Consider the following 27227-nt stretch of genomic DNA (forward strand, 5'->3'; position numbering starts at 1 on the left):
GCCCGGATCTCTTTCTGGAGCACTCGCTGCTCGCCGGAGCTGGCGTTCTTGGCAACCTGCTGTAAAATGAAAATCACTTCTGCAAGACAATTTTCAATCACATTAGTTCCTAGAGTTATCTTTGGGTGACTCTCGTGTTTGTCAATGTCTACAATGATCAGTCCCTGTGCTGCCAGTTCGACTCTACCGATTTTAATGGTCACCTCTTTAAATCCGATCTGTGGCACGGGCTGACCATTGCTGGCGATGATACTCAAGTCGTCGTCAGGGTAGCGGGTTATATCCGAGTCATTCCAGTACTGCTTGAAGAGCACGTACGGGATGGTGGTGACCTGTGACCCGGTGTCCAGTAGGGCACTCATAGGAATGCCATCCAGTACCACAGGCAAGACTGGACGTCCTCCCACGTATTTGTCACGCCAGTTCGATGGGCCTGATGATCTTTTTCCTAGGGGTTGGCCCTCTACCCTAGCTTGGGCCAGTTTAAAGGACAGTACCTTGCCATATGTCCGGGTTGATTGCAGCGGCGGCAGATGGGTTGTCCGTCCTCGTTGTATCGGTCGCTGGGTCTTCCTCTGGCCGGTGGGGTCCTCCTTGGTCGACGCCACGGGATGTCCTCCGGTCCGGATGCCAGCTGGATCTTCCCCGAAGTGGAAACCTGTAAAGACTGCACAGTTCGGGTTAGCGCAGCAACGCTTTTAGCTAGCTCTTGGACCTGATGGTGCAGGTCTGGAGCCGGGTCATTGCTCAAAGCCTGCGCATCAGTTCCCACAGGCCCTGCCGACAAGGGCGCCGCCTCCTGGTGGTAAGTGGTAGTGGGGCATCTGTGGGTCACAACGCCACCTGGTGCTGGTTCTCGGAGCACCCGGATGGCTCTGTCCTTGAACTGTGCAAATCCTAGATGAGGGTCCTGTAAGGCCATTGCCCGCAACTGAGTTCGGTGGGCATTGCAATATAAACCCTCTATAAATTGTTCAGTCAACAGCCTGTCCTTGTCTCCCACGCCGTCAGGGTCGGTCTGCTTAATGGCTCTCAGGGCCTCTTGTAGTTTCAGGGCATAGTCCCTTATACTCTCTTGTGCTCGCTGCTTGCACCCGTAGAATCTAAGCTTGATCTCGGCTGAGGTGCGGGTATCAAAGGTGTCCCTCAGCCGGGTTAGTATCCCTGCGACAGTCCTCCCCCCAGGTGGCCAGGACTTTACCTCCCTTTGGGCTGCCCCGGTTAATTGGGCCACCAGAATGCTCACTTTTTGCTCTTCTGTGAGGGGGTACACCTGGAAGAGGCTATCCAGCTTTTCTCTAAAGTCATGCAGGGTATGTGACTCCCCTGAGTACTGGGGTAGCCAGGCTGCCCCCGGGATATAGGGCATGGTGAAAGGCATGACCGCAACAGCGGTGGCGCTGGCGGGGGTTGGAGCGGTGAAGCTCTCCTCCGTATCCGACATCCTTCTCCCCCCTAGTGGACCGTGGCCTACCTTGCGATGATCCTCTTCCGTAGGCCGCGGCTCCGCAGTGGATCGTCAGGGTTGAGGACCTTCCGTCGCGCTCCTGTGACGTCAGCGTCGGCTGGGCTCCTTCCAGGACCTTACGCAGCGTCCGGACGTGAGGCGGGGCTTCAGTTCTCGCGCGCTTTCGGAGTCCACGCCCCTCTTCTTCCCGCGCGGCGTCCTCAAGATGGCGTCCAATGGCGGGAAAACTCCACGGATGGCGGGAAGAAGGCCGAAGATGGCGCCGGATGGCGGGAATCTTCACCACAGGTAAGTTAAAAAGTCTCTTTTTCAGGCACGCAGTACCTGGTGGTTGCGGGCACGAGATCCTGCCGACTACGCCAAAAGCTGACGCGCCCCTGGGCCTGCTTTCTGGTGTAGCGTTGCGCACGCAGGGGTTACCCGGAGCCGGATCTATTAGGGGTGGTAGTCCTTGTGGCGGTGACCCGGTCCGTGCCCAGGGAGTCAGACTGAGTGGCGGTGTACGTAGCAGTAGATATTGGACGACTACGCCACCCGTTGAATGCAGCTATGGAGCCGCCGCTGCAGGGCAGACCGCTGAGGCCGGTGACACAGTTGTGCAGTGGAGATGGTATAACCCCCAACGGGAGGGGTATGGCCTCAGGGCAGCCGACGTGGATGATGGGGGTAGCAGGAACCACTCGGAGACGGTACGGTGTAGTTCAGGGTCTTTACTGGTGACAAAGACAGACCCTCCCGGAGTACTGGCTAGCGAATGGGGCCTGGTCAGTCCTTGAGCAGATGGGATTTCCCCTGGCCAGGCGGAGCTGTAGGCCTTCCCAACTAACTGTACTCTTCTGGCTACCTTGCTAGAGGCGGGTAAAAGTAGCCCACGTCCCTGAGTGTACCGTGTGGTGCTCACCCGTATGGCCGGTGACTCGGGGCCTTCTATTTGCTTCCGCTCCACGACGGCGGTGCTGGTCCCACGCGTGTGACCGTGCCTTCGGGTTTCTTGGCCAGAGGACCGGAAATCCCCTGCCTGACGGATTCTGCTACTGGGTAAAAGTTAGTCCCCACAGCCTCGGACTCCGGGTCCGGTGAGAAAGCTTCGATCAGGGCGAGCTCTACAGCTACCAGCCCCTGACCTCTTCTTAGCACGATTCCCACAGAGCTCCTGGTCTTTCTTTCCTATTACTGCTTCTCTTCTTCTCTCTACTCTTCTTCCTAACCCTGCCTCAGCCCCAGGTTTATATAGGGGAAGTTCTTCCCCTCCCAGGACTGGGCAGGAGGTGTGGCATGCATAGGATCCCTGACCAAGAGACCTCCCACCTGCTCTCAGACATAACATTGCTGTTACTGTGGAAACCAGACCCCTGGGGTGCCACACATCCATTATATATTAGTATGTAACTGCTGCAATAGAAGATCATATATAAATGTCAGATGCTGCAAATCTCTCTGAAAACAATGACAGTTTTTTATGTTAGCCAATCAATAGTAGAATGGAAATGCCACCTTATCTTTTGGATAAGCAATTCTGCAGCTGAGGTGTGTATTATAAGCAAATGTATACTCAATGTTATAAAATATTAATAGGATTAGAAGTAGCTTTAGAACACCGGTTACCAAAGTCCTATTATTTTTTTTTTTACAGCAGAGTTACATTATTCTATATCTTGTGCACATGGTCAGTCAGATCCACAAACCTTCAATAATATTGCATATCTTGAGTTAGATGTATACTATGTATGCAGTAGGCAATTATTTCGCAGCCTTAAAAAGTCATGAATAAAACTAAGTACACCATCTTTGAAGTCTATGGTTTCATGTATCAAGGCATAATAAAAAAAAATCTGATCCTTAGAAGGTCTTAAAATTAAGTAAGTATAACCTCAAGTGAACAACATCATATATCACATCTACTTCTCCGCATCTCCGCTCTGCAAATCTCTTCATTGGTTCCCAATTTTCCAATGGTTACAGTCTAAACTACTAACACTGACCTACAAGGCGATCCACAATCTGTCTCCTCCATATATATTTCTGATAATTTTGTAAGTTTTGGCTGACTCTTCTTTGCAATGCAACTAAATGGGAGTCTGTCAGACCAAAATGACAGCATATAGCAAACAAGTAACCTTTTCCACGATATATCACCTATAAAAAGTGTATGCTTCCATTCTGCAGAAACTGAAGTTTAAGCAAATATGCTAATTAGGCTATACACTGCACACTAGGTGTGTCCGAGAGACTCCTTGCACTGTTCTCCCACTGATTTTGCCTCTGCCTCTCTCACTAGTGACTGACAGTGGCGGTCTGAGCTTTCTCTGCAGACAAGCTAATATGAACTGTAAGGGTGGTGGGACATTCCAAACCAGTGGATGGAACATTGCACGGAGTCTCATGCCCACACTAAGGGTAAACCAAATACCCTAAGCAGCATTTTTGATTAAACTTCAGTTTCTGCAGAATGGAGGCAGGGATTAGAACACATAAGAAGCATTTTTTTAGGAGTTATAAGCTTTACAAAGCTATGAACTAATTTATCCTTCAGTGGTAATGTGGAGAAAACTGGAAGGACAAAAAGTGCAATATGATTTTTATCTCGATAAAAGATAGGACAAAAATTAAGCAGTCCTGTTTACCTGGTCAGGCAGTGTGCTACAACCACTGAAAAAAATGAAAAAACTTAGGCTGCTGCAGACCCACGAGGTTGGAAACATGGAAAATTGGAAACAAATGGGTTAAACCTGCTCTGCTGTCAAAGGATGATGAGAAGACAGAGATCCAAAGTATGTAGTTTGTTAGTCAACACTTTTCGAAGTTTCCAACTTCTTCATCGGGACAAAACACGATGAATACAAATCACGGTGGTTCTCCTGATGAAGAACTTTGAAACTTTGAAATGCATTGAGTAATAAACGCATACTCTGGATCTCTGTCTTCTCATCATCCTTTGACGACAGTGCAGGTTTAACCCATTTGTTTCCAGCTTTCCATACTAATTTATCCTGTCAGTTTGGGATGACAGACTCCCTTTAAGTCTATAGAGGTTTCTGAGCATTCGATTATACACAATTATCTTAAGGTCAGCACTTCAATTGGGTTGAGGTCTGTACATTGACTTGGCCATTGCAGTACCTTTTCTTTTTTAGCCATTATGATAAAGATTTGCTGGTGTGCTTAGGATAATTGTCCTGCTGCATTACTTTTGGATAGATGGCTTCACATTTGATGATAAAATACTTTGGTGTACAGAGGAGTTCATGATCATCTAAATGACTACAATGTGCCTATGTCCTTTAGCTGCAAAAAAACCCAAATAATATCTCTTCTACCAGCGTACATGACAATTGGTATGAGATCTTTGGTTGTGCTGCGTTTCATTTTTGACAAACGTGTCATAGGGCATTAAAGCCAAACATTGTCATTTTGATCTTGTCTGTCTATAGGAAATTGTTCTAGAAGTTTTGTGGTTTGTTCAAATGCAACTTTGCAAAGTTTAGCCATGTAGCCACATTTTTATTTTAGAAAGAAGAGGTTTTCTCTGATGAAAAGTTATATTTGTTCAGTCTTTTTCTAATTGATCTGTCTTGAACATTTAACATGACAAATGAGCCCTTTAGAGAGTGAGTTATAGCTCTTGTTTTTTTTGTTAGGTTTTTTTTTTTGCAATTTTTCGATCATTGGATGAATTTGTTGTGATCTGCACTGCTGGGAATATTGTCAACTGTCCTGAATTGTTTGAAAATGGCATTATAACTTTTCCCAGATTTATTAGCAGCAACAATTACTTCTCTAAGATCATTGCTACAGTTTTTCCTCTTTCAGGCAAGCCTGAATGCTCCAGACCAGCAAACTGACCAAACTTATGCTTTTATAAAGGTGGTCACACTTGGTGATAATCAAGAGCACTTGATTAACAACTCCTGTCTGTTATTTAACCTCTCTAATTCTTATGGAAGCAGCCGGAGTGTACCTTATGCACGCTGCTTCTGTATTTTGGTGTAGGTTTTTGTTAAATAAATAATGATAATGTCTAATCCAGTAATCCCAAATTCCATTCCTCATGGCTAGTGTTGAGCGAATTTGCCACGCTGCGTGACAGCGTGGCAAATCAGGGATGTTATGGGCGGAGCCGATTTTTTGGCGCGAACATGCCGGAACCCCGAACACAAACCCGAATTTGAAATGCCGAACAAATTCGCTCAACACTACTCATGGCCTCTCAAAAGATTACTTTTCAGAATTTACTTATTGTTGCTGAGGTGATGGACTTATTATCAAGGCATCAGAAATTTACATTGGTTCTCTCATTTGTGCAATACTGAGGAAATATTGAAAACACAAACTGTTGGGGGCCATGAGGAATCGAGTTTGGAAAACACTGATCTAATCTATCATCTGTTGTAGCTCATCTCAGGTTTACCTTTAATTACCAAATTTTAAGACCATCTAAGAACTATTTTTTTTTATTATATACCTGGTAATTAAGTTCTCATAAATAAAGCCATAGAATTCAAAAAGGGTATACTTGGTATTGCTCATGGCTGTATTTGGTTGTGGACAAGTAATAGTCAATGTCTGAGGTATAACAGAAAATTATTACCGAGTATCAGTTGCTGTATGGAAATCTACAGATAATATATAATTAATCTACACTTCCAATGACTTTTAATATTTCATCTGATTAATGCACATTTGTTTTGTAGCTTTAAAAAATTTGGTAAAAAAATTTAATGAAGAAAACAACAATTTATTGAGGTTTCCAGAAACTATGAAGCTGAATATCTTAATTCCATTAAGCTGCAAAATATATAATGACTTGCATGAGGAAGATGAAAACATAACATTTTTGAAAGAGATTCCTCCATTCCAATTGGATCGAGCTGGCATCAAAGCAAGAGTATTTAAAAACAATGTGTATCGCATACTGGATGATGAGCACAGGGTACGTTTTCATTATTTAGTGTAACTGTTGGAACACTTTTGTGGGGTAAGCACAAGTATATTTACATCTTGGGGCACTGATCACATTCAGGGCATGAAGAAAAGATAGAAAGAATGCTTTGCATATTTAAATGGTCATTCTTAACTTTCATGTTCAGGAGCATACTACTACACAGCCTTTGACTTCCTTGTTTCTGGGAATGGCAGACATTCCTTCTTGAGTGACAGTTCTGGTTCAGTAGCTTCATCATTGTCATAGAAAATATTAATATCTCTGAAACCCCTCTCCGCCTCCCTACTCCCCTCTGTCATTTGCAATCTGAGCTAACACTCTTAGATGTAGGATTGTACAATAGACTAATACAAGTAAGAAATTGAATAGTGAACCAGCTTAATTAACTTGCAAGAGCTGACAGTCTAGTCTATTAGATGTGAATTACACAGTTTAACATATGGGCCAGGTGACTGAACGAGGATTTATATTCTGCACTGACAGAGTACAGATTGGAGAAATAGTTAAGACAGGAAAAGGCTTTTTAAGTTTTGATACGATTAAAGGGAATATCTCACACCCTTTAGAAATAGCCATTGTCACCCAGCATACACATAAACAGGACAGTGGAAGTCCTTTTGTCAACAAGAAATGCATGTTGGATTCATGTGACATGGGTTTCCTGCAAGGGAAATGTTACAATAAGCCTGGTCAGACTTAATACCTCTGAAAGGAAATATTGAATATCGAAATTTGTATAAATCCAATATTGATGAGACATACATTTTTGGTGCCGGGGAAAATTGGAGAAGAAGACTCATCATTTTTCATAAATGTAACTGACGCGTCCCCTGGGCCTGTGCTGCTGCTGCTGTGCAGGGGGAATACCCGGAGCCGGATCGCTGGGGGTTGTAGTTCTCCGTGGCGGTGACCCGGTCCGTGCCCAGGGTGGTCAAACCAGTGGCAGTCTATCTGTATTGGAATAAGTGTCCGACTACGCCACCCGTGGATTGCGGTCAGTGGGGACCGCCGCTGCGCTGCAGACCGCTGAGGCTGATGTTGTTTGCGCAGCTGAGTATGGGATGACTCCCCACGGGAGGAGTATTGCCTCAGGGCAGCTAATGTGGAAGATGATGGGAGTGATGGTGTGAGTGTCCCAGTACTGATGGTGCTGGTGCGGCGATGAAACACATAGACTTGTGGTGCAATTTCCAAAGCTTTACTCACTGTTGTTGTTCAGATCACTTCGGCCAGCAGTGACCGCCCGAGCCGTGCTGCGTCCACCAGGTGAGGGACTCGGTCAACTCCCAGGCAATTCCAGAGTGCGGTTCAGAGCTCCCCTCTCTTCCTTTCTACTGGCCGTCCTCACCAGTGACCCACCTTTGTCCAGCTTCCTCGGGCCTTCTGTTGGTGAAACCTCTCTCCGGTTTCCCTGACCCTATGCGGTATGCCTTTCTGGTGGATGTAGTGAGGGGTCGCACCAAGATGTGGTGACAACCTCCGGTTTTGGCTGAGGATTAGTCGCCTCCACCAATTCGGGTTCCGGTACCCTGCTCTGCCAACCCTTCACCCAGTATCTCCTCTGGGAATATGGGGTTCCTTCTGCCTTCGTGTCTCTGGGCCTTTCTCTGTGTTCCTCGCCTCCTTTCTCTTTCTGTTTCAGTTCCTTTTCTACTCTCCTTGCTGTTCCTTCTCTTCTCTCCCTCTCTGCTGTCTCAGGCCTCTACTCCAGGCCTGGCTCTGGAGCTGGGCCCAGACTGAGCCACAGCTCCCTGTCAGCCCTCTCTGGCTGAGCTCCTCTCTGAACTGACCACTGACCTAAGATGGTGCCCACCTTATATACCTCCTTCTGACACCCGAGCCCAGGTGACTAGCAACCAATGGGCTCCTACCTATGCCCAGGAACCCACCCCTATCTGCTCCTACATCACTGGGTGTACTTTCCCCTCCCCACTCCAGCCAGGAACAGAAGCTGTCGTGCCTGCACTCTGTCTAGTGGGAGCACCGTTGGTCTGTTCCTCGGAAATGGGGTGTGTGTGGTGCATGCAGCTTACTGAGCCCTGATCCACACTCCATCCTTACCCGGGAGTGGAATACCACACCTCTGGTTCGAGGTGCAATACCCCTGTAGCAGCCGAGTCCTCGGGGTGCTACATTCCCCCCTGGTAAATCACAGCACGTCCTCGGGCTGGAAAAGAGCAAAGACAATTTAAACATACAAGTTTTTAGAATGCATTCATATATAAGACAATAACTTTTCACTCATCCCTTTATGGGAGGTATTCTTCTCTTTTTAACGTTACTGGTACTCCTTTTCATAAAACATCTTGCTAATGCCACTGGAACTCTTTTAGCATATAAAACATCACATAAAACTTTTGGCATTACTATTCTAGCAGCACATAAACTTTTTCACATTAAGGCAGTTTCAAGTAAAACATTTTCAAAACATTTTCTTGAGTTCTGGCCGCTGTGCAACTTGCGACCAGGAAAAGGTGCAACAGTCCATTTAATCCGTCTTGAGGTAGACGTTGCGGTTCTTGTATAAAACCAGTAGGGGGCGCTTTAAGAAGCGCAACTATATACAAGGGATGGCCGCTCTCAGTCCTCGGCCAGTGGGGATATGGGAATGGCTGCTCACAGTCCTCAGCCTGGTTAGGGATTAGGGGCAATTTTTAAACAGTCAACAGTTCACTATTTGTCCCAACGGGGACCACACTTTCACAAACAGGAACAGTTCCATTTTACCGCTTACTGGTAACGGTGTCCTCCTGATGCTTCTTCCTTGTACTCTTCAGACCCGTCCGGATCCTGAGGTAGTCCATGTCTGGGCGGTACCGCAGCTCCTCCTCAGTTAGACGGTGGACATGGAGAGCATACAGTCCCTTTGCGCCCTTGTGCCGGGTGTAGGTGACCACGTCGCCGGGGTACAGGTCACGTCCGTGATGTCCCTCTGGCAGGTGGCTTTCGACGTCCCTTCTCGTGACGAAGACGTCGGTGTCAGCCTCCGGGTCTCTGATGAAGCCCCAGCCATGCTCCAGCTGGAACTTGACTACGGTCCCGGTGGCTCTGGGTCCGCGGATGGCGTGGGTGTCTTGTCGGGCCCTCCTCTTTTGCTCCACGCTCCTGGCCTGGAGTCGCTGCTCCCTGATGCGCCTCTGCCGCCGCTCTCTTTCATAGGTGGCTAGCTGCTGACGGCAGCACTCCAGGCGCTGGACTTCTTCCGCCCGGGTCTCCTGGGTGAAGCCCATGAGGTTCTCGCCAGTGGGGTCCCATGCAAACTGGGCATCCTCCGGCAGGGGTGGAGCGATGTTGGCGGGCTCCGGGGCCGGGATCAAAGGCTCACTCAGGGGTCGCTCTTTCCGGAGACGGGGGTTGGCGAACTCCGGCGGCCATTCAAAGGGTAGCCTGTCCGGGCTGGTATATTGGGCATACAGGTCCGCGCCCAAGGGTGGCACTATGGGCTTCGGACGGGTGGCAGCGCCCGGGGGCACTCGGCCTTGCGACCAGGCCGGTGGTCGCTTGTTGGTCGCGCCCGGGGGTGGCACCGCCAAGGTAGGGGGCGCTGGTGAGGCAGCGGCGCCCGGGTGTGCTGGGTCTTGCGTCCTGGCCCGTGACGTCTCACGCTGTACGGCGCCAGGGTTCAGAGGGCACAGCGCGGGGCGGGGCGTGACGATGGTGCTTGCTGCCTGAGGCCTAGCTGGTGGCGGTGGAGGCGTGGTGTCAGGTACGGTCCCCGGGGCTTCGGGTCCCGCAACGGAGGGTGAGGGCAGGCTGGTGTTCCCCGGGCTTGGGGTGGTGGCGTCCCCATTACCTGCCTCGGTCTCCGTGGCCTCCTCCGCGGCGTCATCTGCAGCTGCCGGTCCCTCTTCTCCGCGCCCAGTGGTAAGCGCGCTACCCGGTTCCGGCGGGGTCCTCTGCTGGTCGCCTCCGTGCTGCCGGGCCATCTCCTCTCTCCACCCGGCAAACACATCCCGCTGCGCCCGGACCATTCTTCTATTCAGATCTTCCAGCGCTGCGCGCGCACGGTCCGGGTCTCTAGGCAGTTGGGCCAGCAGTTCTGTCAGGCTGCAGGGTGGTTCCGCTTGCAGCAGGCTGCGGGCCAGGGTGCTGGTGGAGTTTTCTGCTCCCTCCATCTCCGGGTGCAGCAGGTCCAGACTGATCCAGGCCGCACCCAGCCCCTCAGTTTTCTTTCCTATCCGCCCCCATGGGGGTTGGTATTGGGGGCATCTGCTGACAATCACCTTCAGGGGCAGCCCCCCCACGTTGATGGACATCTCCATTGCTGCATTCATGGCTGGTGAGGGCGGGCTCCTTCTTTGGCGCCACTCTGGGACCTGGCCCACGATGGGAGGTGGCTTCCTGCTGTCCTTTGGTGCACACATAATGGCGTCCGCTCTGCCAGGGCGGGAAAAACGAATCAAGATGGCGGGAAACGGTCCAAAATGGCGTCTGATGGCGGGAATTGGCTCCGGATGGCGGGAAACGACTCCGGACAGCGGGAAACTTCTGGAAATGGCGGGAGACTTCTTTTTAAGGTACATGTGCAGTTTTCTTCAGGCACGCAATACCCGCTTGTGGCGGGTTGGTAATGATCCTGCCGACTACGCCAAAGTTGACGCGCCCCCTGGGCCTGTGCTGTGCAGGGGAATACCCGGAGCGGATTGCTGAGATGCTGGGGGTTGTAGTCTCCGTGTGGCGGTGACCCGGTCCGTGCCCAGGGTGGTCAAACCAGTGGCAGTCTATTTGTATGGTAATAAGTGTCCGACTACGCCACCCGTGGATTGCGGTCAGTGGGGACCGCCGCTGCGCTGCCGACCGCTGAGGCTGATGTTGGTTGCGCAGCTGAGTATGGGATAACTCCCCACGGGAGGAGTATTGCCTCAGGGCAGCTAATGTGGATGATGGTGGTAGTGATGGTGAGAGGATCCCAGTGCTAATGGTGCTGGTGCGGCAAGGAATCACAGAGACTTGTAATTGCAGTTTCCAAAGCTTTACTCACTGTTGTTGTTCAGATCACTTCGGCCAGCAGTGACCGCCCGAGCCGTGCTGCGTCCACCAGGTGAGGGACTCGGTCAACTCCCAGGCAATTCCAGAGTGCGGTTCAGAGCTCCCCTCTCTTCCTTTCTACTGGCCGTCCTCACCAGTGACCCACCTTTGTCCAGCTTCCTCGGGCCTTCTGTTGGTGAAACCTCTCTCCGGTTTCCCTGACCCTATGCGGTATGCCTTTCTCGTGGATGTAGTGAGGGGTCGCACCAAGATGTGGTGACAACCTCCGGTTTTGGCTGAGGATTAGTCGCCTCCACCAATTCGGGTTCCGGTACCCTGCTCTGCCAACCCTTCACCCAGTATCTCCTCTGGGAATATGGGGTTCCTTCTGCCTTCGTGTCTCTGGGCCTTTCTCTGTGTTCCTCGCCTCCTTTCTCTTTCTGTTTCAGTTCCTTTCCTACTCTCCTTGCTGTTCCTTCTCTTCTCTCCCTCTCTGCTGTCTCAGGCCTCTACTCCAGGCCTGGCTCTGGAGCTGGGCCCAGACTGAGCCACAGCTCCCTGTCAGCCCTCTCTGGCTGAGCTCCTCTCTGAACTGACCACTGACCTAAGATGGTGCCCACCTTATATACCTCCTTCTGACACCCGAGCCCAGGTGACTAGCAACCAATGGGCTCCTACCTATGCCCAGGAACCCACCCCTATCTGCTCCTACATCACTGGGTGTACTTTCCCCTCCTCACTCCAGCCAGGAACAGAAGCTGTCGTGCCTGCACTCTGTCTAGTGGGAGCACCGTTGGTCTGTTCCTCGGAAATGGGGTGTGTGTGGTGCATGCAGCTTACTGAGCCCTGATCCACACTCCATCCTTACCCGGGAGTGGAATACCACACCTCTGGTTCGAGGTGCAATACCCCTGTAGCAGCCGAGTCCACGGGGTGCTACATTACCCCTTCCTTTAAGCCCGAAATCCATAGTAACCAGATAACTGCCAAAAGCCATGCCATGTTTGGTCTCTAAGTAATGATAAAATCCCAATGGAATATATGGCGGCGATCTCGAACTTATGTGATCATCAAGAGAGGAATTATCACAGAAGTTGGGTTTTCATAAAATCCCAGAACCCTGCCCAAGTGAGGTCATCATGGGGGGATGTGTGGGTGGGACTCAGGGGCTGATAAAAGATCAGACGGAATTATGATCTGGGTTCCTGTATCGTGTATGCAGGAATCCCGTCCACTGAACGTCCAATCGAGCTGCTCTCCTTTGGTTAAACTGAATCATCTCTGCGATCGGTGTAGTAAATTTTCTTGTTAATCCCTTTTATTTTCTGTAACGGTATGTGCTGTATTGTTTTGTTCCCTTTGTAAATTCTTTTGTTTTTTATAAACACTGCCTCCTTTTGGATTAAATATAACATTTAATAGTTCTGTTCCTTTTGTTCTGTAACCGCACCTCAAAGCCATACGCTGTCAGAAAGCAGGCCTCCAATCAGCCTGTGTATTTTGAGTAAAAAACAACTGGTATTGACAGCGAGTAGTCTGGGGTTATCGCGCAGCTAGCCGTGTCCATTTGGAGGTATATATACATATATATATAGTCCATGTGTTTTAATCCGGAGGTGTATATACCATACACTCACTGTCAGTTTTCCGATAACCGGCCTGTTAGTGCGAACTGCCTGCGGCCTCCTCCGTTGATCGTCAGCCAATCTTGTAATTTCCATATGATAGGGGGCAGCAGAATGCTCCAAAGATCACAGCGGGTGGTTCTGCGTTACTCCCGGCCTGTGATATTTTGGATATAATTTTGACAGTCATACTGCTGATTTCTGGCTACTGTGCCACAACCTGTCAGTGCTTGTTCTAAAGTTTACACTGTTATTACTGTTTTTGTATAGATATATACAGTTGTGCTCAAAAGTTTACATACCCCGGCAGAATTTTTCCTTTCTTGGCCTTGTTTCAGAGAATATGAATGATACCAAAAAATACTTTTTCTCCACTCATGGTTATTGTTTGGGTGAAGCCATTTATTGTCAAACTACTTTTTAAATCTTAATGACAACCAAAAACATCCAATTGACCCTGATCAAAAGTTCACATACCCCAGTTCTTAATACCGTGTATTGCCCCCCTAACATCAATGACAGCTTGAAGTCTTTTGTGGTAGTTGTGGATGAGGTTCTTTATTTTCTCAGATGGTAAAGCTGCCCATTCTTCTTGCCAAAAAGCCTCCAGTTCCTGTAAATTCCTGGGCTGTCTAGCATGAGTTGCGCACTTGAGATCTCCTTAGAGTGGCTCAATGATATTGAGGTCAGGAGACTGAGATGGCCACTCCAGAACCTTCAATTTGTTCTGCTGTAGCCAATGACAGGTCGACTTGGCCTTGTGTTTTGGATTGTTGTCATGTTGGTACATCCAAGTACATCCCATGTGCAGCTTCTCAGCTGATGAGTGCAAATTTGCCTCCAGTATTTGCTGATAATGTGCTGCATTCATCTTTCCTTCAACTTTTTCCAAGTTTCCTGTGCCTTTGTAGCTGACACATCCCCAAAACATCAGCGATCCACCTCCGTGCTTGTCTGTAGGAATGGTGTTCCTTTCATCATAGGCCTTGTTGACCTCTCTCCAAATGTAACGTTTATGGTTGTGGCCAAAAAGTTCAATTTAGGTCTCATCACTCCAAATTACCTTGTTCCAGAAGTTTTGAGGCTTGTCTCTGTGCTGTTTGGCGTATTGTAGGCGAGATACTTTGTGGCATTTACGCAGTAATGGCTTTCTTCTGGCGACTCGACCATGCAGCCCATTTTTCTTCAAGTGCCTCCTTATGGTATATCTTGAAACAGCCACACCGCTAGTTTTCAGAGAGTCCTGAATTTCAGCTGATGTTCTTTGTGGGTTTTTCTTTGCATCCCGAACAATTTTCCTGGCAGTGGTGGCTGAAATTTTTGTTGGTCTACCTGACCGTGGTTTGGTTTTTACAGAACCCCTGATTTTCCATTTGTTAATCACAGTTTGAACGCTGCTGACTGGCATTATCAATTCCTTGGATAAATTTTTTTGTACCCCTTTCCTGTGTTATACAGTACAGCTACCTTTTCCCGTAGATCCGCTGACAATTCTTTTGCTTTCCTCATGACTCACAATCCAGAAACGTCAGTGGCTGGAGGAAAGATGCAAGAGTCTGTCTGGATCCCAGAAACTCACTCAGCTTTTATGCACACACCACTGATTACAAGCAAACAAGTCACAGGTGAGGATATTACCTTTAGTAGCCATTCAAACCCATTTGTGTCAAATTCTGTGCATGTTATCAGGCCAAAATCACCAGGGTATGTGAACTTTTGATCAGGGTCATTTGGATGTTTTTGGTTGTCATTAAGATTTAAAAAGAGAAAACACAGCAGTTTGACAATAAATGGCTTCACCCAACCAATAACCATGAGTGGAGAAAGTTTTTTTTTGCTATCATTCATATTCTATGAAACAATGGCAAGAAAGGAAAAATTCTGCTGGGGTAGGTAAACTTTTGAGCACAACTCTGTATGTGTATGTATACCAGGTACCCCAGCAGACCCTTCAGACTAGCAGAGCATATCTGTACAGTTTTTAGACATTTCTTGCAACAATTAGGGCCCCATTTAACAATAACCCTCTGACACCAATCAATGAGAGGATTGTGAATCTGCAACCATGGAAGCCCCAGTACCAACCAAGCAGGTAAATTATCCAACACAAAACATGAGAGGGATTCAGAGTGGAGAGCTCCTACTTGAAGCGTGAAATCCACCGTAACCTTCTTGACCAAATTCCTGGATAAGTTTTGTCAAGGGCGAAGACTTGCAAGGGTCTATCTAAACTAACTGTCCCTAAACCTAACTACAGAACCAGTCCTGAATCAATAAAGTTAGCAGCAGACCCACAGTCGATGAACGCCAATGTTGATAACACCTGGCTCTCAAAGGATAACACAGTATTTATCAGTACCTTAGAGGAGGAAGAAAAAGGTACCTGGGAGTCTGAATGACCTCCTCGGCCGTCACCCAGACTCAGACGTTCTGGTGGTTTAATAGCCTGAATATGAGTAGGACAATCCTTGAGAAAATGTCCAGAGAGACCACACTACAGACAGAGTCTGAGATCTTGTCTGCGTCTTCTCTCCACAACACCAAGACTGGCAACTCTGATCTCCAATGGTTCCACCTCAGGTAAATGGCCTTGCTCCAGGGAAATATAACGGGCTGCCTGCTGTTCATCTCGTAACTCACGGATTCTATGGTACATTTGTATGGCCTGGGTCATGGCCTCTGCCAAATAACTAGGAGCGTCAGTGAGGACCAGGGCATCCTTAAGGGTTTCAGAAAGGCCTTTCGCAGAACAGGCACATGAGAGCTGCATTGTTCCACAGAACTGCAGTAGACCACTGCTGGAACTCAGTATAGTAGTCCTCAGCTGTGCGACCCCCTTGTGCCAGGTTTGTGATCTTAGCCTCAGCAACCTGGATCATGTCGGGTTCGTCATATATCAGTCCTAAACTGTCAAAGAACGTATCAACACAAAACCGTTCTGGTGCTAGGGGGGATAAGGAATATGCTGAGGTCTGAGAACCCCCTCACAGTAGGGACATGATTATTCCCACCCGCTGGAACTGCTCCCCTGACGATGGGGGGTGCAGGGTAAAGAATAACCTACAGCTCTCCCTGAAGACTCAAAACTGGTCTCTCTCCAGAGAATTTATCAGGGAGGTCTATTACAGGTTCTGGAGAGACCAACTATACATCAGTGGGTACTGACATCACAGCGACTGCCGGCAGTGAAGGGCTATCAGAGGTTTTCATTATATTACTTATCTGACACTGCAGCTGACATTGTGATGACTCCAGACTCTGGCATTCCTTAGCCAGATCCTGAGTCATCAGCTTCAAATGCACCATCTGGTCACAGAGCGTGTGAATAGGTTCCATACAGGCGAAAAAGAAAAACGTATTGGCCAGACGTAATTTGACGCTGAGTCACTTTTCACGGCCAGGCCGTGAGACGGGATAGTCAAGGAGTCCGAAGTCAAAGCCAGGAGAGTACGTCATAAACAGAGGGAAGAGGCAAAGGCATGGCCAGGTAACGTTCCATAGATAAGAATACCAGGAGGAAAGCAGATCAGAGCAGAAGGGGGTTAAACAGACGGATGGTCAGAACAATTTCTAAGGTCAGGCAACAGAAGATCAATAAACAGAACTCAAGGCACGGAGAACAAACCAGACACTAGCAGAATGTACGTGTGGCAGAGATCTGGGGGAAACAGCTCAGTTAAGTAGCCAGGCATTCAACTGGGATAATGAACACCTAAAGATAGCCAGTGCCTCCCAGTCTCAGATTGGACAGCCGAACTGTCAATCACCACTCTGACAGCTATTGCATGCCCCTGTACCAGATAAGATGGTCAAGCTGTCAATCACAGTACTGACAGCTGCAGCACGCCCCTGTACAAGATTGGATGGCTGAGCACAGTGAGGGGTAGAACCGTGACAGTAGGCATACCGGTCCACCCATCAGCTGAAATTGTTGAGTAGAAATTTTACAGTATAGTCACAGTATTACATCTTTGGTGATATTTGTGATTCAAGATGAACAGGCCTTTAGCAGTCAGTTTAAGAAATTTGAAATGGTTATGCTCATTTCTCCAGACCAATTGTACTACTATAATATTGAGATTGCAACACCAAGAAGGAAAAGTTGCAGAATTGTTGAAATCACAGGAACAAAAGACATGGTAATGATATACAAATGATAAAACAATGGAAACAACATTTTCAATGCATCTCAATATTGAGATTCATCATGTTGGACAAGTATTCATATCTATGCACTATCGCTATGTCTGAGGAATGTTCTGACATGCGGAATGCACTTGGGCACACAAATTATCAAGATCCAATTCTGGTAGCTCACTTTACAATTGCCAACCAATAACATACCGCAAGTGCTTGATGGGAGACATGTCCGGATATATTTCCAGACCAATCTCCAGTTATCATTGCATCCAAAACAGAAACTCATGACTCAAGAGGATAGAGCTTCATTCCAGTCTCCATTGCTCCATTACAGACTCCAGTCTCTGTCTGGAACCTATGTGGAAAACGCCATAAAGAGACCTTCACAGGGGAACATCTCACTAGTCATACTTTGGGATTATGATGTTGGGTGGTATAATGTACAGTAGCCGAGCCCCTCTAGTCTTCATTCCATATACAATAACAGCTCAGTGATACATTGATTTCATGGTGGAACCATTGGTACAGCAATTTCAACATGGCCGTGCTACTTCAGCAGTCTGCATGGCCTAAATATGATAACATGGCCTGCATCGTCTCTCATTGAGCACATCTGGGACATCATTAGTTGGCAATTAAAAAGGGAGCTGCCAGCAGTGGATCATGATGATTTGCATACCCTAGTGTATTTAGTATGGCAGAACATTCTTCAGACAACCGTAAATAACCTCATTGATAACAGCTAAGGCGTAAGTGCATATATTTCTGCATTTGGTGCTTAAATTCGATACTGAAAAAATCAAGATGTTTTGAAAATGTTGATTCCATTTTTTCATCATTTACATAATATTAACATGTTTAACCATCCAGTGATTTCCTTAATTTCATGACTTTTCCCTCTTAGAGCTGGAATTTCGCTGCTGAAGAGAAGTATATAAATGTCTCACTGGATTTAAGTGTAGTATCATAATACTCCAGAAAAGTGGTGGTTCACTCTTAAAATGCACTATGGATGACTGCTGATAGACCGAACACCCTTGGCATTTATCTTATTTCATGTTGTTTCCTTTTTACATGACATAGCCACATTACTGTATCGTGGAATATGCTACACCTCTTGCATCTCTGTGTGAAATGTCAAATATCGCCAGTGCAGGCTTTAGCAAGCAAGATCGCATGGAGCAAGCCAAACTGTTTTACCGCACCCTAAACGATATCCTAGAGAGTGCACTGGAATGCAACAACACTTTTCGATTAGTAATATATGACGGTAAGAAACTACTCTTCTAATATGCCTTTTAACTTTATCTCAATATTTATCACTATTTGCATTGCAAAAGCAAAATGCATTTGTCTATTTTTCGATGGATCCCTTATACTGGTTCGCATTGTGAAACATCTGCAAATCCTTCCTGTTACCACAGACTTGTGGTTTTATGCTATTTTATTTTCTCCCAAACAGCAGCAGTCATAAAAAGAAAGAAATATTAATTTTACATGACTACAGGAAGGAAGTGCACTCATTTGCTGAACACTATCATCCTATTTTAGGAACTTAGATTGTATAATTCATCCATCTAGAGCTGTGAAATAGGAATTCTGCATCCCTGTTAGTGCCGAGACTGTGTTACACTGACTAATGTGGAGCTAAGAGATAAAGTCGCAATATAGAATGGGGTGGCCTTGTGGTTGGAGGTATAATATACACATTGACAAGGGAATATTAATAATGTTTGTGATATTAAATGTTATTTTATAATATTACTGATACTTAACATTGCAACAAAGGAGCACAGGAAAGGTACCAGGCCAGTTTATAGAGATGTATGTTCTTATCTGTAGTATTAGTTAGATTCATGCCCATGGCTTATTCAGATTTAATTCTATAGGTGCATAATATATTGTATCTGCATATATCTCAGATTCTAAGAAACACATATGTAGTTTTCTCACAGATTCTACTAGAGTTTTTAAAAGGAATCTGTCATTGGGTTTTAACTCCGTACATTATGATGTTCTCACTATGTGGCAGAGACCCTGATTCCAGTGATGTCTCACTTACTGGGCTGCTTGCTGCAGTTTTGATAAAATCAGTGTTTTATCAGCAGGTGATTATCACTGGCGTACTAATAAACCGGCTGCCATGTAGCCTTCCATACTCATGAGTTCTAAATAACACCAGCCCCACCACTGATTGGCAGCTTTATGCCTATGCACAGTGTACACAGGAATCTGCCAGTCAGTGGTGTGGGTGGGGTTATACAGAGTTCAGCATTCAGAGAACTGGAAGATGTGCAGCAGATAAAACACTGATTTTATCAAAACTGCTGCAAACAGCCCAGTAACGATCCATTTTCACAGACTGACCACCGATCGGTAAACCTTTAGTGTAACAGAGTGTTTACACAGGTAGACCAAAGTAAACAATGTGCACTGAGGAATATATAATAGTGGTTAACGCCGGTGCCAGTCAAGTTTACACAGGACCGCAGAGAACGATGATTTTTTTGCACTGCACAAAAGATCTTTTCACCCAATGAACAAGCCTTTTGCTCATTCATTGGGTGATTAGCAGCATACTTACAGTACAACAAACGATAATCATGAAACAAGCATTTTTAATGACCGACTACACAAAACAGCCTGCTACCACCCTCCACTCCCACTTTCTCACCTTATAGGATTCTATATTAGGAAGCACCATTCTGATTCTTCATCGCAAATTCTGTTTTGTCTCTTTCCCATTTCTTCTTCCCACATACATTTAAATATCTATATATGACCATGTCACATCCTATTTCTACATGTGTCACTGCTGTCTAACAGCCATGACACTTGCAGGCGCGGCGACAATGAATGAAACGCCGAGCAAGCCAAAATACTCGGCGAGCACCCGAGCATGCTCACCGAAAGGGTTAATGAGGCATACTCGATCATCACTACTAAAGACCCATGCTGTATTAGTAACTCTGTGGCAGATCTCAATAGAAGAACTTTGACAGGACACAAATCTCTATTGTGCCAGCAGTCAAGCAATTACATGTTCAAGTCCGGAATTCTAGCAAAAAAAGTGTAAAAAATTTGTATTGAAAAAATCAGAAAAAAAAACCCTCAAAACCATACAGTAACAGTCAAAAGTTTGGACATACCTTTGCATGCAATGTTTTTTCTTGTTTTTATTCGAATGCTCCCATTACAACTGAAATCAGCAAAACCATAAATGAACACATATGGAAACAAGGAGTGAAGAGACACATGTGAAACCAACCAGAATATGGATTAATCTCAGATTCCTTAACCCCTTCACAACATTTGACTTATATTTATGTCATATGTCGTGTCCCTGACCTTGATGCAAGCTTCCACGCTACATGTTTCCCATCAGATGATCGCTGATTTAATCAGCCATCATGTGCCTTTAACAGCCATAAGTGGAGCGGAGTTGAGCCTGTGGCTGTTAACCTGTTAAATGCCACTGTCAGTCTATGCCACAACATTTAACACGCGCTGGCGCCATTCCTCGCGTCCATCAGCATGCCCATGAGGTGATTGCGAGGTGCCGATAGGTTGCCATGATAGCCGGACGTCTGCTGAAGACCCCTGTGCTTGTTATTACAATACTTCTGTGAAAGCCAGCCTCTAGTTCTCACTCATAGGGGATCGTGATTTTCACTATACAGAGCAGTGCTAAATACCACAAGCTATCAGACCATTACAACATCAAGTCTCCTAAGGGGACTATTAAATACAGTAAAAAGTTTAAAAAAAAGTTTTGAAAAATATTTAAAAAAATGTTAAAAATCCCACAGAAGTTCAAATCGCCCCTCTTTTGCTCCATTAAAAATATAGCAATTAAAAAAAAATTAAAAATACACATATTTGGTATCACTGCATTCATAAAAGTCTGATCTATCAAATTATAAAGTAAATGAATCCGATCAGCAAAAGACGTAACGAGAAAAAAAATCAAAACGCCAGAATTACATTTTTTAGACCACCTCAACATTCCAATAGAATGCAATAAGAGGCGATCAAACATTGTATCTACCCCAAAATGGTATCATTAATGTTAGCTTAAGGCACAAAAAAGAAGCCCTCACACAGCACTATATCTCAAAAATTGAAAGCGTTACGGGTCTCAGAATACAAGCCAAAAGGCATAAGACACAAAACAGAAGCAGAGGCTTATACCCTCACCGATTTCTGAGCCAGGGCCGAAAAGTATGTATGAGTTATACACACTCCCAGCCAGGGCCCGTCTAGTGGGTGTGGCCTCTCTCAACACACTTGAATTGAGCAAGGCCGCACCCTGACTAGTGACAGGGCTGTCCAGTGGGTGTGGCCGATTAGAGGGTGCAGCCTCTTTCCATAAAAGTGTATGAAAGCGAGGACGCTCCCACTGGCTTGGAGTATGTATAACGCATACATACCCTCTGGTCTTGGCTCATAAACTAGTGAATCCCCTTAGCTCATAGTGCTTGCCTTGGGGGGGATTCATAACCCTGCAGTCACACAGAGTGACTGCAGACTTATCGATTTGGACCAGACAACCCTTTTAAGGTACCCTCCTTTAAAGCCACGTTCACACTTTCAGTATTTAGTTAGTATTTTATCTCAGTATTTATAAGCCAACACCACTCTGCCCTGTCAGTCCTCTGAGCTGGCACTATCTTTCTCTCTGCGTCTCTGTAACTCTCTCTTTGTCTTGATACATTCCTCAGAATTACGCAATCTCTGACCTGGTCTATTTTCTCTCTTGCCACAAAACACCCACTGCATATGGTCTTGCTGAGCACTCAGACCAAATGTGACATGCAGAAGTAGTGCTGTTGCTTTAAAAGCATTCAGCAACTATTAGAATTAACACAAGCACAGGAGACAGGAAGTGTTGTGCTCCAGAAGCATCCATCAACTAGAGGGGTTAACACAGTCACAGGAGAAGTGCTTCAGCAGAGCCCCAGGGGGAATGTGGGGAAGTTGTTTACTGTCTGGCTCGAGCCGAAGAGAAAGGTGGTGTGCATGTTCTGTATCTCACAGAAGCGCCCCTGTAAGTGAAAAGGATTCAAGTCAGGAGTGAAGCTAAGCACAGGTCAGGTAGAGTTCCTGAACTATCAGTGCAGAGTATTGTCAAGCAGAAATATAAGGACTGTAAGAAATGGCGTCACAGGAATTATCTCCCTCAGCAAACCCTCCCCCTCCTCCATCTCACTGTGCTGTATAGAATGCTGTGTTCATTAATGTGCCTTTGCATTAGAACTGTGCTGTCCTGTACTACTGGGAAGAATGTGAACTGCTGTGCTGCTAAGGAAACTGTACTGTTTGTCACTGGAGCCTGTTGCTCATAAGACTTAACTTACCCTGGTTGTGCGGCTTCTTATTAAATGCTACTATTCTACCGTTCATGAGGACTCTTGTAAAGTGTGTCTGGTCAGCAAGTGAAACAACCAACATGTCTGTGCCTGAGGGTCAATACTCCTGTGTGCCTGAGAGAAGCTGCAGCACATGGTCTATGGTCGCCCTGAGTAACGGTTCCCCCAGGATTCAAGAGAATTCATGTAACCTGTCTCGCCCCTATCTGATTCTAGTGGCATGCGTGTGACACAAATGTCAGCTCTAGCTGCAAGCTAAACCCTGTCTGACTCACTACCAGGAATTCCTTTCTGATCCTGCTACATAGTCCTTTCTTCTCTGGGCTAGTCTCAACACTTAACTCTATCTTACCCTACTCACTGTTGCTGGGCAGAACTCAACTTCCTCACAGTAAAGTGCAAAACATTACAATACACCACATCACAATAACTCATGACATTATACACACTACACTTTACTTTATATACAGCACTGATGTCTTCAAGGGCAAAAAGGGCAATATGTCCATCTCCTTACAGTTATATAATCTTGAATTCATGTAACTTAGAGGTTCGGCAAAATGCCAAATTAAAACTAGCATTAGAGGATCTGGACTCGATATTGTTGAAATGTGAGAATGAATGGATCTTTAAGATGAATTTGAAAAACCCACTAGGATTGAATGAGAGCTTTCATTTTGGCTTCTTCTTATACAGCTATCTTTTAGATCTTGGGATTTTATATAATATCACAATGGTGTTTTTTTAACATCTCATGGTTATGAGATACAAAAGACTGAAATAATTAAAATCTGTAAAAGACCTTTCCATGAGAAGTTGCTATTCTTATGAATGATAAATAGCTTATCTAGCGACCTATAAAAGGAAAACTCCCTATAGTTTTAAGTTCCATAATAATGTCCTGTAGAAATTTGACAGCCGTTCAAATAGCCGCATAGGCTGTCAATCAATATGAGACCTATAAAGATGCTGCTTGTCTGGCAAAATGCATTGGGATGATTGTCCTGACCTGGTATAGGGAGATAAACACATATACGTGGTGACCCCCAGAACCACGGGGCGCTCACCCCGAGCTACGCTACACCGATATACTGAAGCAAAGCCACGGCTGCACGGCTTCCCTGTGCTCACTGCTCAGATGTATTCACGTCTCTTAGACGTGAATACATCTGAGCAACACTGCAGCGCTAGGAGGTAGGGGAGCGCTCGTCATCTCCCCCTCCCGATTTGCAGTGGAGTGATGATGTCACACACTGCTGACCTTATCACTCTGCTGCTGTGACCACAGAGCCGCTGAGCGGCAAAGGATGTGTCTTGCCTGCATATGGGGCAGTGTGGAAAATTGTGAAAGGGTGCAGCGTGGGGGTGGGAGGACCAGATGGAGAAGTGTTGGGACAGTATGGAAAGGAGGGAGCATGGAGGACAATATGGAGGAGTAAAGGGACCATTTGGAGAAGTGGATGACATTATGGAGAAATGGGTGTTCAATATGAAGAAATGGGGGGACAGTATGGAGAGGTGGGAGAGTAGGGGACAATATGAAAGAACAGGATGCAGAACTGGAAGTGTCGGAGGACCATGGAGAAAAAGGACTCTGGGGGAATTGTATGGAGAAGTGGGGGCACAGTATGGAGAAGTGGAGGACAATATAGTGGAGTGGGGGGACCATATGAAGAAGTGGGGGATATTATAGAAAGGTGGGGGGACTGTATGGCAAAATAAGAGCATGAGTGGACCGTGTGTAGAAGTGGGTGTACAATAGGAAGATGTGGGGGGACAGTATGGTGAGGTGGGAGCGTAGGGGACAATATTGAGAAATAGGGGAACAGAATGGAGAATTTGGAACGAGTGGGGACCATATGGAGAAGTGGGAGTGTGAGTAAATTGTATGGAGAAAAGGGGAGCAGTATGTAGAGATGGGAGCATGGGGGAACAGTATGGAGAGGTGAGAGTGTGGGGGACAATATGGAGAAGTAAGGGCACAGTATGGAGAAGTGGGGGAACAGTATGTAAATATGGTAGTATGACATGACAGTATGGAGAGGTGTGAGCTTTGTGGACAATATGGAGAAGTGCAGGCACAGTATGTAGAAGTTGAATTCATGTACTGACAGTTGATCTGGTAATGGTTTAATGTGCTGACTGTGGTTCTGATCATGCACAAATATACGAATCCATAACTGATCAGAGGTCTTCACCCGGCTGAGGCGGTTACATTTCTGCCACTGGTTCCCTACTGTGGCTGTCACCCTGCTGCCACCATCACCCTGCGGCCGAAGTGGGAAAGGTAAGCTCCTTATAGAGCCAAAGGTTATAGTACTTTTATTGTATATCAGGGAAGTTAAAGTGAACGCACAGTGTATTGTGGGCAGTATTTAGAGGAGGAAAAGTGTGGTTCTTGTTTTGTATTCATCTACTGACGGTGGTCTGGCACTGCATTCATTTACCAATAGTGGTTCTGGTGCTGCATTTGACTCGCCCCCTGGGCCGTGGGGCACCCGGAACCGGACTTCAGTGCGATGATGAGGGAAGTAGTGGCAACCCGATCCCATGGCTCAGGGTGGTCAGACCAAATGCTGTGGCAGTCTATTTGTAGAGTTATGAATGTCCAACTACGCCACCCGTGGATTGCGGTCAGGGACGACCGCCGCTGCTAGGCAGACTGCTGAGGCTGATGTTGGTGTGCAGCACAGGGGTAGGAAAACTCCCCACGGGAACAGTGTAGCCTCAGGGCAGCGTATGTGAATGCTGGGGGTGATAGTGCAGGCCGCAGTAATAAGAGTCCAGAGTCCTCTTCAAACAGTCCAGGGTCTTTATTGTTGGTATTACTAATGACCCAACAGGAGTACCGGGCAGGGATGGGCCTGGGTGTCTGAGAGCATTCGGGCGAGCCTCACTGGTCAGGGTGAGTGTGAAGACCTTCCGTTCTCTCTCTGCCCTTGCTGACTATCCCCCTTTTCATGGTGTAATAGCCCATGTCCCTGAGCTGGCCGTGTACTTCACCTGTATGGCTTGCAACTCGGGCCTTAGGTACCTTTTGCTTCTCCGTGCTGTACTGGTCCCTCTGTGTGGCGGAGCCTCCAGGCTTCTTAGGCCAAGGGACCTGAAATCCCTCGCGGGTTGGTTCTCTGCTGCTGGGCTTGCAACCCTGACAGCCTCGGACCCCAATGTCCGGTGGTGATTCTCTCAGCCAGGACCGACTCTCGTCGCCTCTGTCCCTGGCTCGCAGCTTCTCCTCTGCCTCACGGACTCCTCGGCTACAGCTGAACTGTCCCTCCTTCTCTGGGACTAGTCTCCGTCCTGAGCTAGGTCGTCCAGTTCTCTCTAACCCTGCCCCAGTACCAGCTTTTATAGGGGCAGCCAGCTCCCCCTACTGGCCTGGGACAGGAGGTGCTGTATGCTAATTGTCCCTGACCAGGGAACCTCCCTCCTGCTCTCAGACACAGCCTTTAATATTTGTGGCATCCAGGCCTGGGGTGACACATTCCCCCCCAGTAAAATTTACTACTCCGGGACTAAACAGGAAACACAAATACAGGGTATAAATGCATGAACATAAACACAACAGGGAAGGAAATAACGAACAACATCACATATTGAGTTCTTTAGGTCACAGTGTGGTCTGTGACCGGGTGTCCATATCACCAACAAAAGGAGAGGGTCACAGTATGATCCGTGACCGGGTGTCCATTTCACCAACACAACGGGAGCCTTAACCAGGTGGGGGTCTGTCCTTGCCCGGAGTCCTTGACAGTCTTTATTCATTCCTTTGGTTAGGCTCCGAACATATTTACAAGGGAGTCCCGGTTACTCAAAGTTCATAACCTGTTAGTCCATATATCTAGAAAAACTGGGAAAACAGTATTAATAACCAGGGTACAAACATAAAACATTAAATATATACACTGTGCATTTAGATCTTCCAGCGAGCTGGTATTTGACCCCTAGTGCTCCGGGTTGACCTGCGTAACCCACTGTCTGGTGGTGGTCTAACCTGGCTTTCCCCACTATCATTTAGGGTACAGCTACTAGCTGGGTTTACAGGCAGGGCAGCTGTCTGCGGGTTCTTTGGCTTACCGCAGGCATGGCAGGCTCACTGTCAGCAGAGGGTTGACTCTCCTGGGCTGCTGGCAAGGGTTCTTTTGCCTCCGGTGCTGCTTGTTCCTCTTGTTCTTCCTGCTCTCCTGTAGGCTCTTGCTGGGTAGGTTGAAGGAAGATTAGGACGGGTACCACTATGGCATCATTTATCCGAGTCCAGGTCCGGGGGAACTCTCCGAGAACAGTGCTGACCATTTCTTCCTTGTCCTCTGCGGGTTCAAGGCCATCTTGATCTTCACTTGGACTCTGCAGTTGCTCGGGGCACCGTTTTAGGTGGTCTCTGGAGACGATGCTAGTGGTTTCTCCTCCATCCTTGGTAATCACACATACCTTTGGGTTGTTGTGGTCAGACTGCAGTACTGTGTACGGGTCTCTCTCCCACTGGTCATCCAGCTTGTGAAGCCTTCTATTCCACTTCAGGACCTGCTCACCAGGTTCCAGGGGACCAGCAGGGGCGTGTTGGTTGAAGAGCCTCTCTTGCTTTTCTCTCGCTTGAGCCAGACTCCTCTCCACACTCTCCTGTACCTTCTTGTACTGTAGCCGCCGTTCCGTATCCCAGCCCGCATCTGGGGAGGTGTCCTCGGGTGTCAGGACTCCCATCTCCAGGTCCATAGGCA

The 27227-nt window shown here is 47.0% G+C and overlaps 1 protein-coding gene across 1 annotated transcript in view; it reads left to right on the forward strand.

Moving 5' to 3' along the window:
• STING1 (stimulator of interferon response cGAMP interactor 1) overlaps positions 1–27227 on the forward strand; it is a 104953-nt gene that overhangs the window by 53587 nt on the left and 24139 nt on the right. The window contains exons 5-6 of the mRNA XM_073649597.1: positions 6160–6398; positions 18227–18413. Of these exons, the coding sequence (XP_073505698.1) occupies positions 6160–6398; positions 18227–18413 (426 nt within the window). The remainder of the gene's footprint in view (positions 1–6159; positions 6399–18226; positions 18414–27227) is intronic.

The sequence above is a fragment of the Phyllobates terribilis genome, unplaced genomic scaffold, assembly GCF_046119375.1.
Source record: "Phyllobates terribilis strain yellow unplaced genomic scaffold, ASM4611937v1 Scaffold_10__3_contigs__length_209671492, whole genome shotgun sequence".
NCBI lineage: Eukaryota > Metazoa > Chordata > Amphibia > Anura > Dendrobatidae > Phyllobates > Phyllobates terribilis.